This window comes from Chiloscyllium plagiosum, chromosome 2 (genome assembly GCF_004010195.1).
Source record: "Chiloscyllium plagiosum isolate BGI_BamShark_2017 chromosome 2, ASM401019v2, whole genome shotgun sequence".
Lineage (NCBI taxonomy): Eukaryota > Metazoa > Chordata > Chondrichthyes > Orectolobiformes > Hemiscylliidae > Chiloscyllium > Chiloscyllium plagiosum.
The window spans coordinates 120,937,598-120,957,082 of NC_057711.1; the positions used below are offsets into that span (position 1 = coordinate 120,937,598).

The following is a 19,485-nucleotide window of genomic DNA, read 5'->3' on the forward strand; positions in this document are numbered from 1 at the left end:
GAATGGTAATAGTAGCTATATATAGAGTACAGCTCTCACATAAGACTTTCAGTCAAAGGAGAGACTTGAAGCAGCTTTGACAATGTTGATCACATTCTAACGACACGTGTCTTTAGCCATTGTATATTCACTGAGAATTACTGAAAGATAGAAAAGATGTGAACTTTTAGTTGCCTTAGCACCATCTCTGAGTCTTAAACCACCCTTGTATCCTCTCTGGCAATGATCTGTGTGTTGCCTTCCTTCTCTAATTGTATAGGATGTTCTATGTTAGAACAGGCAATGTGAATTACCAAGTTAGCTTTAGTAACCATGAGTTGTAGTAAAACTTTGGTACTTGCATGTAGTCCATAATGGCTATTATTAAGCAAGTTAGAACAAATTAAACCAATTATAAGAAATTAAACCACCTTAAGGAGCATTATGACATAAATCAAATATTCAAATTTAAATTACCTGTCACTCCTGCGGCATCTCTTGGCCAAGGAAGGCCTTGAAAATACCTCTGGGCACTGTGTGCTCCCTCTCCAAGGACACCTAGGCACATAATGGCCTTGCTAATAAGTGACTTCAACAAACAAGTTAATCTAGTGTATCCAAGGATGGGAATGAAGGAATAATTCTAAATGAAAACTGGAGCTTTAAATGTCACTGTGCTACTCACAGCTCAATAATAACTCATAAAGCATTTCAACAAACTCATAATGGGCCAGGATAAATATACTTAGTATTGTTTCTGTGCATTTTTACATGTAGCTTTTTTATTCACTCGTGGGGTGTAGATGTTATTGGCTCAGCCAGCATTTATTTCCCATCCCTCGTTGCGCTTGAGAAAGTGGCAATGAGCTGCACTCTTGAATCGCTGCGTTGTGGTGTGGTGCAATGCCTTAGGGAGGGAATTCTAGGAGTTTGACCCAGCAATACTGAAGGAGCATCAACATATTTCCAAATCAGGATGGCAAGTAGAGGGAAACTTGCAGGTGGTGGTGTTTTCAAGTATTTTCTGGTGTTGTCTTTTTAGATGATAGCGGTTGTGGGTTTGGAAAGTGCTGTATAAGGAGCCTTGGCGAGTTTCTCCTGTACATCTTGTAGGTGGTTGCATCTTGCTGCTGCTGCTCCTGTGAATCAGCGATGAAGAGAATCATTCATTCCTAATTTCTCACTAACTTGCCTGGACTTGAATTACTGCCCATCTTCTCTGTAATTCTGTATTTGATTTCTCCAAATAGATTTCGTCTAAATAGATTTAAATAGCCCTAACCAAAGTTGCAAATGACATCCTGTTATTCTGACTTTGGTGCATTAATTTGCTCAATCTCTTTAACCTAACTGTAATGTTTCACAGTGACCACATCATTCCACCTTCTCCCGTAAATGTCAAAGGGTCTGCTCCTGTATGATTCCACTGTCATTTATCGAGTTGTACCAGCCTATCTCCAGCTATAGTTTCTCTTTCTCCCCACCTGGGTTATCTCTGGAATCCTGAAGGATCTATCCTTGGTAATCTCTACTTCGCATCCATGTTACCCCTTGCATTACCTTCAGACATTGGATTAGCATCTGCACAAACATTTTGGATACCCAGTTACTCTTTCAGTCAAAGTTTCTGACATCTGGAATTCTGACATTCATGTAGCTTGATATCCAATCTTAGGTGAGTTTCACTTCCTTCCAGATGTTGAGAAGACTGAAATCTTGGTCACCACCACAAATGCCATATTTTCCTCATCCATTCCTGTCCCCAATCACCCATAACATCAAACAGTAATCTTGACTTTCTGTGGCCTTGAATATTTTTAAAATTACTTAAAAATAGAAGTTGACAATGAGACATGTATTAACATAATCAGAATTGAAAGGATGCCTGTTGATAAAAAAAAATACACATTTTGGAACCATTAATGACAGCCTTCCAATGACATATAAGTGTGGCATCAAGATAGACTAATGAATGCTATATCCTGCACCGGCACTGCCAAATCTCTGCAGATCTTTTAAGTTTTCACATCTCAAAAAAAATTATTCATTGTCACAAATACAGGCTTGCAATTGGAGTTGCATGTTCGGAGTACGAAACTGATGAAAAGGATGCTCAAGGCCCTTCTGTAGAAGATTTGACAGTTAGTGAGCGTTTTTGAATGTGCTTAAGACTGTTTATATAAAAAGTCCTAGCACTGCAATGCAACTGTTTTATCATAGTAACAGTCTGAGCTCACAATTAAATCATTAATTACAAATGATTATTAAGATTAATTGTTGGCTTTACCACACATTCATTTGGGAAGACAGACCAGCATTTTGATGCTACTGTCATCCTAAGCACTGTATTAAACTTCAGTAGTTTAAAACGTGCCCTATGGTCAAAATTTTATTAGAATTATTAGACAAGGTTGTCAAGAGTGGAAGTTACTGTCAAGTGCCAGGTTTAAGTTGCTTTGGGGCAACTGTCATTAAGCCGAGTGAACAACACAAGAATAAGGAAGCCGTTTGCTTCGGGAATATCATCTCCCTGTGAACTCTCCACAGACTAATGTAGGAATACAATGTGGTCAAGTTTTAATTATATTTATTGCAGTATCTCTTAGAAAAATTATTACTTCAATCAATAAAGTAAGACAAAGAAACAAGGCTAATGTGCTGTAGGCTGTTGAAACTGTTATAGTTCTGCTTAGTTCACACATGTCTAAAAATATGTCTACTCCACCTAATGAGAACAGTCTTTAACATATTGCTAGCAGTCCTGACACACCTTTTCCAGATGTTATGCCACATATGTGCCTTTTATGTATGTTATGGTGTGCAGTAATTATAAGCCTTAATATTTGAAAACTAACAAACCATGAATGAACTTGATCTGTGATCACAATTGGAATTTAACTTTAGATTAGTCTTTGCACTCCCTTCAACTCATCATTAACAGTAAAGCTTCCCTCCCCAAACTCACTCCTTCAATAGCGTTTTTTTTTAATCCAACTCTTCAATCCTTTTCTTTACTGGCTTGACACTGTTTTATTCACTTGTGCATGTAAACCTTAATCAGGTGGGCAAATGGGCCAAGGAGTGGCAGATGAAGTTTAAATTACATAAACTAGATAAATGAGGTGTTGCATTTTGGTAAGGTACACCAAGGCAGAATTTATACACTTAATGGTAAGGTACCAGGAGTGTTGCCAAACAAAGAGGCCTTGAGGTGCAGTTTCATAGTTCCTTGAAAATTGAGTCACAGGTAGACGGTGGTGAAGAAGGTGTTTAACATGCTTGCCTTCATTGGTCAGTGCATTGAGTGTAAGAGTTGGGAAATTATGTTGCAGCTGTTCAGGACAATGGGTTAAGCAATTTTTGAAATACTGCGTTCAGTTCTGTTCTCCCTCCTATTGGAAAGATGTTGTGAAACTTGAAAGAGTTCAGAAAAGATTCAAATGACTGTTGGCAGGGTTAGAGGGCTTGAGCTATAGGGAGAAGGCTGAATAGGTTGGGGCTATTTTCCTGGAGCATTGGAAGCTGAGGGATGATCTTACAGAGGTTTATACAATCATGAGGGGCATGGATAGGGTGACTAGTCAAAGGCTTTTCCGCAGAGTAGGGGATTCCAAAACTAGAGGGCATAGGTTTAAGGTGAGAGGGGAAAGATTTAAAAGGGACCAGAGGGGCAACTTTTTCGTGCAGAGGGTGGTGCACTTGTGAAATGAGCTGCCAGAGGAAGTGGTGAGTCTGGTACAATTACAATATTTAAAAGGCATTTGATGGGTATATGAATAGGAAGGGTTTAGAGGGAAATGGACCAAATGTTGGCAAATAGGACTGGATTAATTTAGAATATCTGTTTGGCTTGGATGCATTGGACCAAAGGGCTGGTTTCCATGTTGTACTTTTCCAGCGCCATACTTTTTTGATCTCTGTGTGAACTGATATGGCATTTTTGAAAATTGAAAATGATATGCAAATTTTCTTCTGTGCTTCCTGCAATTTAACAAATTATTTTGGAGGTTGATTTGGGCTGTAAAGTTTCAATTATGCATCTTGTACATAAGTATCCCACAGTTTGCGATCTAAATTTTTGTTTAAGAAGGTTCCTGCCAAACCAGCATTCTAATGGGACATGGACTTTCTTTGTCAGCCATTTCGACTTTAAAGTTCGATCGTTGTTCCTAATTTGCCTAGTCGTAAATGCAAGTTGAATAAGTAATGAAACACTGGGGAGCACCACTGATCCACAGTGACAATACTATCCCAGCAGAGCGTGGGCGCAGTGAACAGAATAAATTGACGAACCTTTGTTTTAAAAAAAACTGAAGATGTAATTGAAATACATAAAAATTCAAATTGAAGGATAATTGGAATCGTACATAAAAGGATAGCTATACTATTTTAATGCATGTGTTTAATTCAAATTACTGAATAATTTATTCAAATTGAACAAGAGATGATCTTGAATCATCAGATATGTGCTATAAGTAAAAGGAAGTGAATTCAGAGGAAGACAGTAGCACACTGCGTATGGGCATAAGCTTAGGATACAATTTCACACCTGTGATACCTTATGTACCTGTGTTTCCAATCTTAGCTGTATGCTTGTCAGTTTATACTATCTACAGCTGGCTTGTCCAGCATGTGCCGTGGGGGCTCGGAATCCAGCCCTGCATGACTTCCAAAGTGTTGTGCGGACCAGTAGGTAGAAGCGACAGATTAGCAAGGAGCTGCTCCTCTAATCACAGGCCATTGAGTCACCAGTGAGTCTATCTGCAGCAAGTGTGGGAGAGAAACACTGTATAACTGGAGGAGCTGTGAACTTCTCTTTTGTTTTCATAGTTTGGTGAATTTTGGAAGTTGCAGTTCTCATCAGCCCATGGCTGCGTTCTCTCTCTCTCTCTCTCCTTCGTCCCCACCTTTTGCCACCATACTGTCATTCTCTTTACCTTTGGCTTGGTCGTGCTGTCATCATCCTCCCCTGCAGATGATGGCCCCCTAAAGGAGGACAGGGGTTAATATAGGCGAGTGAACTGTGGAGCAAGACCAGAGTTACAGAAACAGAACACATCCACCCACTTGGACAGCTCGAGCCTCAACAGATAAAAAAGTGGTCCTGCTGCCTTCACAGTCATCCCCATATTCATCTAATGTCATATGAGTTCTGTTGAGGCCAGCTCATAGTGTCTGCCAATAGATGAACACACGTGTTGGTGTTACCTAAACCCAACTCTTTAGCTCAGCTCTCATCCCACCCCTTTCCCTGTGATGAGGACTTTGGGTCTAATCTGTCTCCTTTTTACTCTGTTTCTTAAATAAAAAAGACAACATCATATTTTTTGAATGGCTCTGCTACTTGGTACTTTGTGATTGTTATTTTTATTATTTAAACTGTCAACGTACAGCTTTACTGTGGATTTTTGTTTTAAAATTGATGTTTATTATATGCCAAACCTTATCTGACTGAAAATTGCTATCAGCCCCTTGAGTGATGGAAAATTGAAATGTGTGCTTCAGATGAAAGGATTGGCTGATTGTTCTCAAGAAACATCAGTCTATCTTATTGAGTGATTAGATTAGATTCCCTACAGTGTGGAAACTGGCCCTTTGGCCCAACAAGTCCACACTGACCTTCCGAAGAGCAACCCACCCAAACCCATTCCCCTACATTTACCCCTGACTAATGCACTTAATACTACGGGCAATTTAACATGGCCAATTCACCTAACCTTCACATCTTTGGACTGTGGGAGGAAACCGGAGCACCCGGAGGAAACCCACACAGACACGGGGAGAATGTGCAAACTCCACACTGACAGTTGCCCGAGGCAAGAATTGAACCTGGGTCCCTAGCGCTGTGAGATAGCAGTGCAAACCACTGGCCACTGTGCATCCACTCCATCTTGTTTCATTTCCACTAAAGCCCTCCATGATTTTTTTAATCTTTCGGCTTTAGTTGTTCCAATGCAGCCCTGACCAGCCAAAGCCAAATGCTTATTTTCACCCCTTCCTATTTCTCTAATGTCTTCCAACCTTATAGCTCTGAGATACCTGCAATTCACCAATTCTGGTCTTTCCAGCTTCTTTGATTTTAATCAATCGATCCTTGTTGTCTTCAACAAATATAAGGTAATGCATTTTGGGAAGTCTAATTCTGGAGCAAACGATACTGTAAACAGAAAAGCCTTGGGAAAAGTTGATGAGCAGAGAGATCTGGGAGTTCAGGTCCATTGTACCCTGAAGGTGGCTGCACAGGTGGATAGAGTGGTCAAGAAGGCATATGGTATGCTTGCCTTCATTGGACGGGGTATTGAGTATAAGAGCTGGCAGGTCAAGTTAAAGTTGTACAAGACTTTGGTTCGGCCACATTTAGAATACTGTGTACAGTTCTGGTCGCCACATTACCAAAAGGATGTGTTTGCTTTGGAGAGGGTGCAGAGAAGGTTTACAAGGATGTTGCCTAGTATGGAAGGTGCTAACTATGAAGAGAGGCTGAGAAGGTTAGGATTGCTTTCATTAGAAAAAAGGAGATTATGGGGGGACCTGATTGAGGTCTACAAAATCATGGTATAGACAGGGAAGATAGAGATAAGCTTTTCCCCAGGGTAAGGGATTCAAGAACGAGAGGTCACACGTTAAAGGTGAGAGGTGAAAAGTTTAAGGAGAATATACACGGCAAGTACTTTACACAGAGGGTGGTTGGTGCCTGGAACGCATTGCCTGCAAAGGTGGTAGAGGCAGGCATGGTAGATTCATTTAAGGTGCATCGGGAAAGATGGGAGCAGGTGGGAGTAGGTGGGAGCAGAGGGATACAGGAATTGGGTGATAGATTTAAACAGTGGATTTGGATAGGCTTAGGAATTGAGCAATAGGTTTAGACAGTGGATTTGAATCAGCTCAAGCTTGAAGGGCTGAAGGGCCTCTTCCTTGGCTGCAAATTTTCTTTGTTTCTTTGTAACAGTTGAAGATATGGAATTTCCTGCCTAAAATCATCCACTTCTCTACCTTGCTTTCCACTTATCCAAATATACACTTTTGACAAAGCTTTTGGTGGCCTATCATATCTCTCCTTATGTGCTCAATATTAAATAATGACTAGTAACATTCCTTTGCAGCACCTTGGAACAGTGTACTACACATTAATTCCTATACAAATATCTATTGTAGTTGGGTCAATTTCCTACATTCAATCAATTTATATTCAGAGCAAGAATGACAATGGGTCATCATTCTACCACTGTCTATGAAATAATTCTTGACATGGAATTTGGTGGTGAGCCACCACCTAAATGTTATGTCTTGACATGCCTATCTGTGTGTCTGTTCCAGTTTAGTCCAGTCCAAGCCTTTGGCTGTAATGCCTACCATTCCTTTTCATTATCATTGCCTTTCTTTTCCCCCTTCCCTCCTTACTTGGAATGTGTAATTAAAATGTGACAAATTTATATGGACAATTTTCATGATGTATGTGAATGCAGGAATTTATAGCAGCAACATAATGACAAGGACAGAATACGATACTAAAAGAAAGGACAGAATTATGCTTCTGTGTTCTAATCCTGTTATCTCCAAAGCTCTCGCAAAGAAGTAACTTGGTATTGGCACTTCATTTGGTAATATTCCAAAATATTGAGCAGCCATATAATAAAAATGTAGAAGCATTCATATTTTTCTGGTGAATTTGTTAAGAGGCCAAGTCTGAGACCAAGACAAAAATGTATTTGTTAAGTATCTTTTTTGCCTACTGATGCAAACAAGCAATTAAAAGATTAAGCATTAAATTTGGAATGTAGGGCTTTACTTACAATTATACTGAATGTGCAGGACAGAGGCAAGCAATTCAGTTTAATTGCTCAATGCTGGTCACTATGCTCCTCTGGAGCCTTCTCCCACTGTATTTTCTTAATCTCGTTCTTTAACATGCTTATTCCTTTCTTCCTCGTCTAGTTTTCCTTAAGTGGATTTATTTGCTTCAAATACTCCCTGTGGATACAAATTCCACATTCCAACTACTCTCACCGTACCATCTCTCTCTCTCTCAATCCTTTTAAGTCTTCCTTAAGACCTATCTATTTGAAAACACCTTTTTATTCTAAGAGTATCTCCTTTCACCTAACCTCGACTTCTTTCCTTCTGTCTCTGGGACATTTTGTTAAATGCAAATTGTTGTTGAACTTCCAGTTCAACACTTAAAATTGTACATTCCTGTATAAATAACTTTTTGATTATTTTTAATGACAGACTTTAGCCAGTGAGATGTGCAAAGAAATTCAAGACAGAAGAACCCAATTGAAAAGAGCAAAGGTGAAACATATCAGCCATGAAGGTCTTTCAAAAGAGTCTATTAACAAAGCCCAGTCCATGGCAGCATCCATCCTGAATATTTCACAAAGTGATTTGCAAGATATTTTGAATCTTGAGGATGAAGTGGTAAGAAATATTTTTGCACACCTATTCTAAATAAAAGTGTTATTACAAGTGAATATCAAGTGGATGGAAATTGTGATTTCCTTTAAGACACATGAATGTTCAAACGATTGAGAATATCCATATGGATGAAAAGCTCAGTACTGAGTTACATCAAGTTAGTGAGTATATATGATTTTGAATATGAGAGCATTGTCCTTTCATTTTGTGAAGTTACAGCTTACGTTATTTTCTATTTGCCAATCTTGCATTATTTAGTTGCAACTGTTCAGTTTCAACACATGCACGTATATCTACAAATGTCCCATGTGAGCTCTCAGAAAACTTGACTAACTACAAGTTAGCAGATTGAATTAAGGTGGCTGCTACTACGGCCTTCACATGATTAATTCTTTGCATCACATTTGATTTGTTCCTCAGTTGTTGTATGGTCCAGTTTGAAGTCTTATTCTGGCGGCATTGCCAGAAATCTTGGTATTATTGTTAGACAGATGTTCCAGAGATCCAAGTAATATTCTGCAGACCTGCGTCCAAATCCCGCTATGACAAATGGTGGAATTCGAATTCAATAAAAATCTAGACTGTGAAATCATTGTCAATTATCAGAAAAGTCTATCCGGTTCACCTATGTCCTTTAAGAAAGAAAATCTGCTGTTCTTACCTGGTCTAGTATACATGTGACTCCAGCCTTCTCTCACTGTATTTTCTTAATCTCATTTGATGACGTAGCCTACTCCTTTCTTCATCATCTAGCTTTCCTTAAATGGAATAATTTGCTCAAATACTTTTTGTGGACACGTTATGGTTGATTGGTAAATGCTGTCTGGACAATTAGGCACGGGCAATAACTTGTGGCTTAGCCAGCAACACCCATGTCCCTTCAACGAATAATAAAAATAAAGCTGCTATAGTCTTTTCATTAAAGCATTTATACCATGGTCTCCCAAGGGTTGTCTGAACATGAAGGTAGATAAAGAGTCATCAATTTCTAGTTATTGCTATGCAAGAATTATTCTTTGTAAGAATGCAAGTGCTCTGTGTGCATTTCAGCATTTTAGTTACCTAGGGATACTGAAGATATTACTGTGGGAAGTTGTGGGGGGGGGCGGTGAGGGAGGTGGGGGAGGTGTTGGTGTGTAAACAACTAAAAGTACAAACAAAAAGAACCAACATTTCTGTACCATCTTCATATGCTGTAATAATGCTGCAATGCATATTCCAGCAGATAAAGCATATGAAGTGCCCTTGTGACCTTGTTTTAATTGTGAAGACTGTGTAGAAAGAGACAGCAATTACAATTGCGTAAAGAAGACATCAACCTCCAATGGTGCTGCACAGCCTGCAGAGGGGGAAGCAACAGGTAAAGATCCACTAAGTAGACAGAGGAGAATGATGAGATCCTACATCTATAGCTCCTCTGTAATTTTTTTGTAAGTCTGATAGACAGTGCAGGTGCTGATTAAGGATGTCCTGGGCCATCATCACTGAACCATGTCATCTGTTGATGCAAGATTTGTGCTCAGAAAAAGTGGGGACCATCCATCCCGGTTATTGTCAAAGTCACAGCTCCCCTCAATTGTTGATGATCTGCTCCAATTCAGCCTGGAGTTGAGCCACTCTCCCCATTAACACCCGCGGTACCTTCCCCTGCAACAGTAAAAATGCAAAACCTGCTGGCATACCACCTCCCTCACCTCTGTTCACAGTCCTTCTACCTGAGGCAGAGGTTCACCTGCCCCTCCTCCAACCTAGTTTACTGCATCCAGTGCTCCTGATGTGGTCTAAGGAAACATTTCACCGAACCTCTCAGCCAGGCCTGTAAGGACCAGCCTGACCTCCCAGTCACTGCCTATTTCAATTCCCCTTCCCTTTCCCTCTCCGACATGTCCATCTTCGGTCTCCTCCATTGCTACAGTGAATCAGACTGCAGATTGGAGGAATAATAGCTTATCTTCCGCCTGGGCAGCCTGCAGCCCATATGACTCAACATTGTGTTCTCCAATTTCAAATAACCTTCCCACCCAACCCCCATCTCCCTTTACAGCTCCACCTCCTCCCTTCCATTCCTCCTACCAACCCTTCCTTCTAGCTACCAATTATATGCATTCCTTCCATTAACCAACCAGGTCGTATCCACCACCTGTATTCACCTATCACTACCTGACTGTTCTGACCCTCTCCCCGCCCATAACCCTCCACTTGATTGACCTACCATCCATCAGTTTCAACATTCACTTCCTCCATCACTGAGTTGTGACAGAAGTGTGTATCACCTATAAGATGCACAGAAGTAACTCAGCACAACCTTCAACAGCATACATCAAATCTAAGAGTTCTGCCACATAGAAGGACAAGGGCATCAGATGCATTGGAGCATCACATGTGCCCCTCGAAACCACACATCATCCTTACTTTGATCTGTTTCACCATTACTTCACTCTAAGGTGTACTTAGTGCACTATGGACAGCAGTGATTCAAGGATGCAACTCACCACAACTTTCTCAAGGTCAGTTAGGGATGAATAATGAATATCAACCGAGCTAGCAACCCTCAAATCACCTGGGCAACATTTGCTAGGCAGCAGAGAAAAGCTGAACATTTCCCATCTTAGCAACCTTTGGCAGACAGGGTCAGCAACTCAGAGGACCTGGAATGAGCTAATTCCATCAGCATACAATCAACAACCTCTGCACTTGTTTGGCCACATGTATCAGGTGGTTGGTGGCTTTATACCCACAGACCTTCTGGGCAGAAAACTGACCACGTGGTCACAACTTTCTTATCCATACCTCTACTACAAGGGTATCTGCAAGTGAGATAGAAAGGTGGTTGATACTAAAACTGACAACTGAGGCACATGTGACTTCTGAAGGCTGACTATTCAGAAGCGTGTTGCAAGAGGCAAACAGAAACCCTATTTGGCATGAAGAGGACACACAAATCAGAGGTTAGCAAGTTATATATCTTCTTAGCCCATTGTCTGCCTTTGCAGCAAAGGTGGTGGAAACTGCATACTAGATTGTAACCCCTGAAGCACATCATATGATGCTTAACACAGAGTTGCCCACCATAGTGCAAACCATTAACTTATGAGAAAGATGATTGCTGACACTGTTACAATTCTTACTGTATAATCTGCTGTGGGATACTGTAGTCCTCAGCTGTGTTAGATGACTGTTTTGTATTTGGATAACTGCTTCCACTTTGCACTGTTACATATTCACCCACAAACTATGGCTGTAAATCTTCCGTGTCTCTGCTTGGTTTTCTGTTGGCTCCTCATCAACAACCAAGCATCCCTAATCTTTCATCACTAAGGCTCTTGGGATTGGTCCCCCTTCCAGAGTGTTAGCAGTGGTGGGTTCCTTTGCTGAAATGTGACAATAATACTCTAATTCTGAATAAAAATCTAAATCTATGTCTCACCTTGTTCCTTCTTAACCTATGGGGATTTCCTTCATGAGAGTGTTTATCTGATTGTCTGATTGAAATGCTGATTATGCTTGTGCTGTGGTAAGTAGTGTTCTTCATGTGTACCTTGTAGAGCACTGGGTTCCCTCTGCTGCACGAAGAGCAGATGGATCATTATGAATGCATAAGCAGTCTTGACCATCTGTACCACAGTGAGATCTAAGACCAGAAAAGGAGAAAACTCTTTTTTAATGAGTCTCCTGTAAACAGCGCAATAAACCTGTTTTACACTTCTGAAATAACTCCAATAATGTGCGAAGTAATAATTTGATCTTACAGCAGTAATTTTAATGTGAGCAAATTTTCATTTCCTATTGTTAGTTTTTTATTGTAAGATAATTTCAGGTTTTGAAGTGAATAATTCATCTTCCATCAGTTTCTACATAAAATGTTTGACAAAATTATGTCAAAATTGAGGTATTACAGCTACTACATTATGGAAGATTGAGCACACTGGGGCTTTTTGCTTTAGAAAAGGGAAGATTTAGAGGTGATCTGATAGATATTTTAAAAATTAGGAATGCTTTCAACAGGGAAATCAGGAGCTGAATCTTAACTTCCAAAAGTAAGGAGTTTGTCATCATGTTAGATGTTCAAGTGCAAAAAATATGAAACAGGAACCCAACCTGCCATCTTCCAGTATGATGGAAATGGGACAAGGAACAGGCACCAATCTGCTGTAGAAGCAATTTGATTTTTAAAATATTGTTATAAATATGCATACCTCCATTCTAACAATTGCCATATTCTTACTTTCACCAGACAAGTTTCCCAGGCCTCAGGAAACCAGAAACAAAAAAAGAGATGAGAAGGACAGTGCAAAGTGCCTTTCCAGCTCTGCTTTTGTTCAGTAGATCAGGAGCATTTCTTGCTGTTTCAACATGCTATGTAATAAACCACCACACTTTCTGCTCCACCTTTGAACATCCTAAGCCCCGACCTTGATGTTTGACACCCCTCCACTTTCTATAATATACTAAAACCACGCAACCTCTTTCCTAGCAGCACATTTAACTAGCAGCATGAGGCTACAGTGCAGAATAAATACAAGATAGTTACTATTAACATTGTAGAGAGTTGAGGAGGAAGTTCTTTATTGAGATTGCTTAAAATGTGGAGATCACTCCCACAGGAAATGATTGAGGCAAATAGCTCAAATGCTTTTAAAAGGGAAATAGATGAGTAAGTGGAAGAAAAGGCTGAAAGACTGAAATGAATTAGATGGAATGCCATACAACCCATGTTGTACAGAGCTGCATGGTCAAATAACCTGTTTCTGTAATGTTGCTATGTAATGACAATTGAACAAATAAGACTAATTTTAATAAAATACAAGGAACATCTTAACATTATGCCATCTTTTATTTACCTATAGGAAGCAGAAGAAAATAAAAAAGCTTTGCAGAAAGATCAGTGTTGGCTGGCTGAAATACAGAGGATTCTGGAAGGCCAGGTATTGAAGCAACTTGTGTGTAAACAATTCTTTCATGCTTACTGTAGTCTAAAAATAGCAGGAAACATGTAAAGCTCACCTTATATGAAAAACATCACAGTAAAAATAGTATTTCCATAAATTTAAATATACAACATACAGAATATTGAGTCAAAATGTAATTTAAAAATTACTCTTATATTTTAACTTTATTCAGAAATTACTTCAGTGTTGTTTCACAGTCCAGTTTACAAATTTACCAATCTGCAATGATTTTTATTGTGTCTAGGTGCCATAACTTCACAACACATTCACTTAAACTTACTATTTTAATGTGTGGATCATTTCACTGGCATAACTAATTTGGAAGTGAAGGAGATCTGAATTATTTATTTATCTTAAACCAAACTTTACGAAGTTAAACATTGACTTCATTGTTGCATCTTACTCTGTGAATGCCAAATCTGCTTGGGAATAAAGATGCGATAGTGCAGATATTTGATAGCAGGGTGAATCAAACAATACAAGGCTGGTACTTCCAAAGTTCTATTGCATCAAATGAGCTGGTCCACATAGAAAGCTGTAGAAGCAGGTCGATCCCCAGTAGTAACAGAAATAGAACCATATGCAGAGGCAAAGGTAGTCATGTGTTACAGAGCAGTACAACTCACTAAGGCCAGCCACATGCATCGATCTGTGCACATCCTTCCTTGCGGTTGGGGAAAGTAAGGCAACCAGAAGTTCAAGTTCTGAATTTTATTGTGAAACCTTATATTTGTGCTGTTGTCTTCATGCCATTCCACATCACATGAAATCCTGAAGTACATTTGCAGAATTGCGTCAGAACAGCAATGTTAGTGCACTACTGCAGAGGTCAATTTGTATATTTTCTTTGGGTATTGGGAAGATGTATATCTAAGATGAAAATACTGTGGAAATGCACATATAGCACTGGATAGAGACAAGTATATGTGAAATATTACAACAGCTGTGGTACCAATTAAAACAGAACATCTCTTTGCTTCTTGCATCTCTCTTTCTCTCTTTCTCAGTCTCTCTCTCTTTCTCTCTCTCTCTCTCTCTCTCTCTCTCTCTCATTCTCTCCCTTGCCGAAACTAAGTGGAGGAATGGGGAGGAGTGATTAACAGCTTGTGATCAGACTCTGAATGTAAATATGTTTGAGAGATCAGACAAACAATTGTATTTTGGTAGCACTTGAGTGATCAAGGATTAGCAAATATTTTCAATGAATTCATTATGTCCCATGGACATATTCCTGGAACAATCCTAAACACCATGTCCACTATTAGAATATAATTTCTAGGGGAAGTTCATAAGATTTGAAGAAATGTATGATCAACAAATCACTGATGAACATACTGAAGATGCTGAAATATTATAGCATTGTTATGGCATAGAAAGAGGTTCTTTGACCATCATTTCTGCACTGGCTGTCCAAATGACCATCATGGCTTACCTTTTCCCCTCTTGCACAATGTGTTTCTGTTTAAATAATCATCCAATGCCCTCTTGAATGTCTCAATTTAACCTGCCTCCTCCACATTTCCAGGTAGTGCATCATGAACTCAAACCTCCCAATGTGTGGCAAATGTTTTCTCATCTTTTATTTGCGTCATTTGCAAGACACTTTAAATATGTGCTCGCTCATTGATCTTTTTTATGAGTGGGAGCAGCTTCTCCCTGTCTACTCTATCTAACCTGTTCGCTATTTTGAAAACTGCAATCAGATCACCTCTTAGCCTTCTTCTGTTCAAAGAAAACAGTCTCAACCTCTCCAATGTGTACTTATAACTGAAGTTTTTTATTCCTCAAATTGTTTTTGTAAGCGTCTTCTGCACCCTCTCTGATCTGTTCATATCTTTCCTGTGGAAAATGTATAAATCTTGGGTTCCAATGATTTCCTGAAGGCGGCCAGTAGGACATGTGCAATTTTAATAACTATTTCACTCATTATTTATAGGCACAGGTGGGATGCAGGTTAGCTCAATTGGCTGAGTGGTTGACTTAAGATACAGAGTGACATCAATAGCAAGGGTTCAATTCCCACACTGGCCAGGATGCAGGAGAGAGAGAGAGAGCAGCTCGAGATTAAAAGTTTTCATGGTTCCCCTCGCAGAATGTGGGTGGGAGCTCATGCTGAATTAAATTAACCAAATTTAAATGAGCCTGGAGAATCTCCTAATCTGCAGTAGAGGGAGGACCTCCAGAAGAAACCTTCACTATGAGTGATAGTTTTAAATAAGACATGTCTAACCTGAGAGAGAAATGAACAGAAGTAAATCCCCAGCAGCTGAGAATCACTGTGGCCTTGGTGGCGTATATCAAATAACTACATCAGGGATAATGTGAAGTATTCCTCTGGTGTGAGTTTTTTAGTTGTGTTCAAGATAAAAGGGAAAATTGTAACAAACCCAACCTCTCGATACACATCATCTCCCCATTTCCTTCTGTTCTCAATTTCAGTTAATCAGAAAGCTTTGGGTTGAGATTTCTATGACATAAATCCCTTCTTCATCCATTACAGTTTAGAGATATGAACAGGAAAAGACAGATTAGATAAAGATAAACTATTTTCACTGGCTGGGGATTCTCGAGCTAGAGATATATTCTAAAAATTAGGGCCACACTGTTCAGGAGAGATGTTAGGAAGCATTAATGAGTCGTCAGTGTTTGGAAATCATTTCAATAAATGGCAGTGGATATTCCATCAGTTGTTAGTTTTAAATCTGAGAAGGATACATTTTTATTAAGCAAAGATATTGAGGGATAAAGGCCATTGGTAAATATGGAGTCAGACCACAAATCAGCCGTGATATCACTGACTGGTGGAACAGGTTAAAAGCCTGAATGACATGCCTCTGTTCTTATGTTCCTACAATTTGCTCTAATATTCCTCCCAATATCATGGTCCACTTTTACAGCTGTAACTATTCAGCTACACACTCCACTGTTCTGAATCTGCATCAGTCTTCATATTCTGCTGATACTCAGCATCCTGTTAGATTACCTTAAAAATCCACTATGCCATCACTCAGATTCTTTAGAATGTTTCTTTAAAAACCTACCTCTAACTGCACGACTAGTTTTGTGTAATATCACCCATTCCATGCAAAGCCTCTTTCTGTTTCCCTTGTGAACTTCTCAGGGTTATCAAGATATAAATGCAATGTGCAATATGTGTTGTAGAATAACACTGCAGTTATCTGACACGTATAAGGATCATTCTTTCCAATGGCGCATTCTTGAGTATAAATTTTAAAAAGGAAAGAATAAGGCTGTTTTCAGCATAATAGTTGTATAGATAAAATTACTATCTCTCCAATAATAATATAAATTTGTGCCAATATAAAATATGTGTAGGAACAAGGTAGCTCAAGCAACACAGTATTATTAGTTGTTTATATTCAGCAATAAATTAGAATACCTGAAGAGTGGTTCATAGCTTTGTGACCTTTTCCAAGGGATTCGCTTGCAGTCAATTCATGTTTTCCTCACAGCTGGACAGCTGTTTATTACCATGTCTTCCTGTATTCTGCGCAATATTTTCTACAGAGACTGTGCACAGCTTGTTAGTGGGAACTGAATATTGATTTGGAATCCTGTCGATGCAGAAAGAATGAAAAAATGTCCACTAGAGACCTCGCAAACATATTCCTATTGATATTTCCGTGCTGAGTGGAAAGCTGCACACTTGATGACAAGGCTGAGACTGTCTTGAATCACAGGCAAATCCACAGAGATTCCTGGTGTGACCTCTGTGTTTCTTTTCTCTTATCAGTTTCCAAGTTTTTTTTTCTTTATTAACATACTGTCTTCGGGAATACTGTGTCTGTCACAAGTGATTAAGGACAATCAATTGACATTTGGTTATTCCAATTTGTCCGTGGTATTAGTCTCTTGATGTGAGTAAGGTCTGAAGCTGAATTGAGGTAAAACTGTGCATGACTTATTTTATCAAGTGTTGGCTTTCTGGGGTTTAGGAGGGGCATTATCAAGGAGGTGAATTCTTGTTTATGAATTTCACCATACTGCTGCCTTAATGTTTTATAATTTGATTTCATCTTTGCAATGCCAGAAAGCCATTGAAGTCACATTGTATTGGTAGCATTGGGATGTACGTGTGCACACGCTCCACATTTTTATAAAATCTAATCTTTGAATGTGAACTCCAGTAGAGGACGCAGTATATATTAGTTTCTGTCAGTGTCTTTGTATTTTATTCTAATGCAGTATTCATTTCAGGCTGTATTAATGGATTTAACTGTAACATTGATTTGAGGGGAGTAATTTTCCTCTTTTGCTGTGATAACTCACCCAATTGTGTGCCAGTTACAATGTCAAGAGCTGACAGGTGAGTACGGGTGGGTTTCTCGGCCAATCACTAGTCTTAACACTGGTACCTAGAGTCACCAGAAATTGTTGGCAAATCAAAAAATCTGTAGCCATTGACCTTACGACTGCCGGCCGTGGCCCACGCTCAGGTGATCCAGCGATGAGGAAAGGAAAAGGGTTCTGGAATGTTAGAGAAAAGGGCACGGGGTGGTTTTCAAAGTTCATCCTTTGCTCCCCATCTATGCTTCCAGTTGCCTCCAGATTGAGGCGGGTGGAGGCCCCTTCCAATAATGTAGACGCAGGTCCTCCCTGGTTTCCTAGTCAGAAAGCTAGCTACCTTTCTCGCCAGCGAGAACGCAAGGAATTGGGGGACTTAGTGACTTGAGACTCTTGGGTGATTGTTAATTGACTAATTTTGTTTTGACTGGTTGTTTGTCAAGAACGTTTCCGATGAACCTTTTCACCAGAACTTGATAACATGGCGAAAGGGGTGGGTATCTCATCAGGGCCAGTTCACACATTTATTTCTCCTCTCACCACCTCTCTTGCCAACTGTGGGGGGTGCATATTCCACCCATCGTGCCAAAGCTCCAAATTTGAATAATCTATAGAATGTGATGGTGCAGTTTTCTGATGAAGGGCTTATGCCCAGAATGTCGACTCTCCTGCTCCTTGGATGCTGCTTGACCTGCTGTGTTTTTCCAGAACCACACTCTCAACTTTGATCTCCAGCATCTGCAGTCCTCAATTTCTACCTGCATTTCCATAAAGCCTTAGAATCGCATTGTTGAAGTTTTATATCCTACTTTTGTTACTTTGTATTGTATTTTAAATAGCATGTTGTTTACTACATAAATATAAGGAACAACTGCTCCATACCCCTTGTTCTTGAATGTGATGTTGACTCCCAAATCCATGCAAATTTTACCTGAAATGTTAAATGCTGGTTATATTCTTAACAATTCAGTCATAATCATGGAACCACTTGTAATGTGAAATCATTCTCTACCCACACTGTTACCTCTTGTCTCTCTCAAGAAATACAAACCCTCTCAGTTCACACTTATATACTCCCTTCCCAGCAGCAGACATACTGACACCACTTAGATCTAGGTTAGAAATCACACAACACCAGGTTATAGTGCAACAGGTTTAATTGGGAGCACTAGCTTTCGGAGTGCCGCTCCTTCATTAGGTGGTTGTCAACCACCTGATGAAGGAGCGTCGCTCCAAAAGCTGATGCTTCCAATTAAACCTGTTGCACTATAACTGGGTGTTGTGTGATTTTTAACTTTGTACACCCTATTCCAACACCGGCATCTCCAAATCATCACTTAGATCTAATTCTCCACCACCTCTCTTTATCACTCTATTGTCCAACAGCTAGTGTAGCAGAAATTTTATGCAACTAAACATCAGAAAGATCGAAGCCATTATCTTCAGTACCCATAACAAACTCTGTTCTTTCACTGCCAATTCCATCCCACTCCCTGACAACTGGCTGACGCTAAAGCAGCCTGTTTGCCATCCTGGTATCGCATTTGATTCTGTGATGACCTTCAAAATACAGAGTTGAGCCATCGTTCAGAAATCTATTTCCACCTTTGTAATATCACCCAACTCCACAATTGCCTCAGCTCAGCGGTTGCTGAGACCCTCGTCCATGCCTGTTATCTCAACTTGGAGAAAGTGAGGACTGCAGATGCTGGAGACCAGAGTTGAAAAATGTGGTGCTGGAAAAACACAGCAGGCCAGGCAGAATCCGAGGAGCAGGAGAATCGACGTTTCGGGCATAAGCTCTTCTTCAGGAATGAGGCTGGTGTGCCAAGCGGGC

The 19,485-nt window shown here is 39.8% G+C and overlaps 1 protein-coding gene across 1 annotated transcript in view; it reads left to right on the forward strand.

The window, feature by feature from the left end:
* cntln (centlein, centrosomal protein) overlaps nt 1-19,485 on the forward strand; it is a 469,267-nt gene that overhangs the window by 420,064 nt on the left and 29,718 nt on the right. The window contains exons 25-26 of the mRNA XM_043717668.1: nt 8,209-8,397; nt 13,242-13,319. Of these exons, the coding sequence (XP_043573603.1) occupies nt 8,209-8,397; nt 13,242-13,319 (267 nt within the window). The remainder of the gene's footprint in view (nt 1-8,208; nt 8,398-13,241; nt 13,320-19,485) is intronic.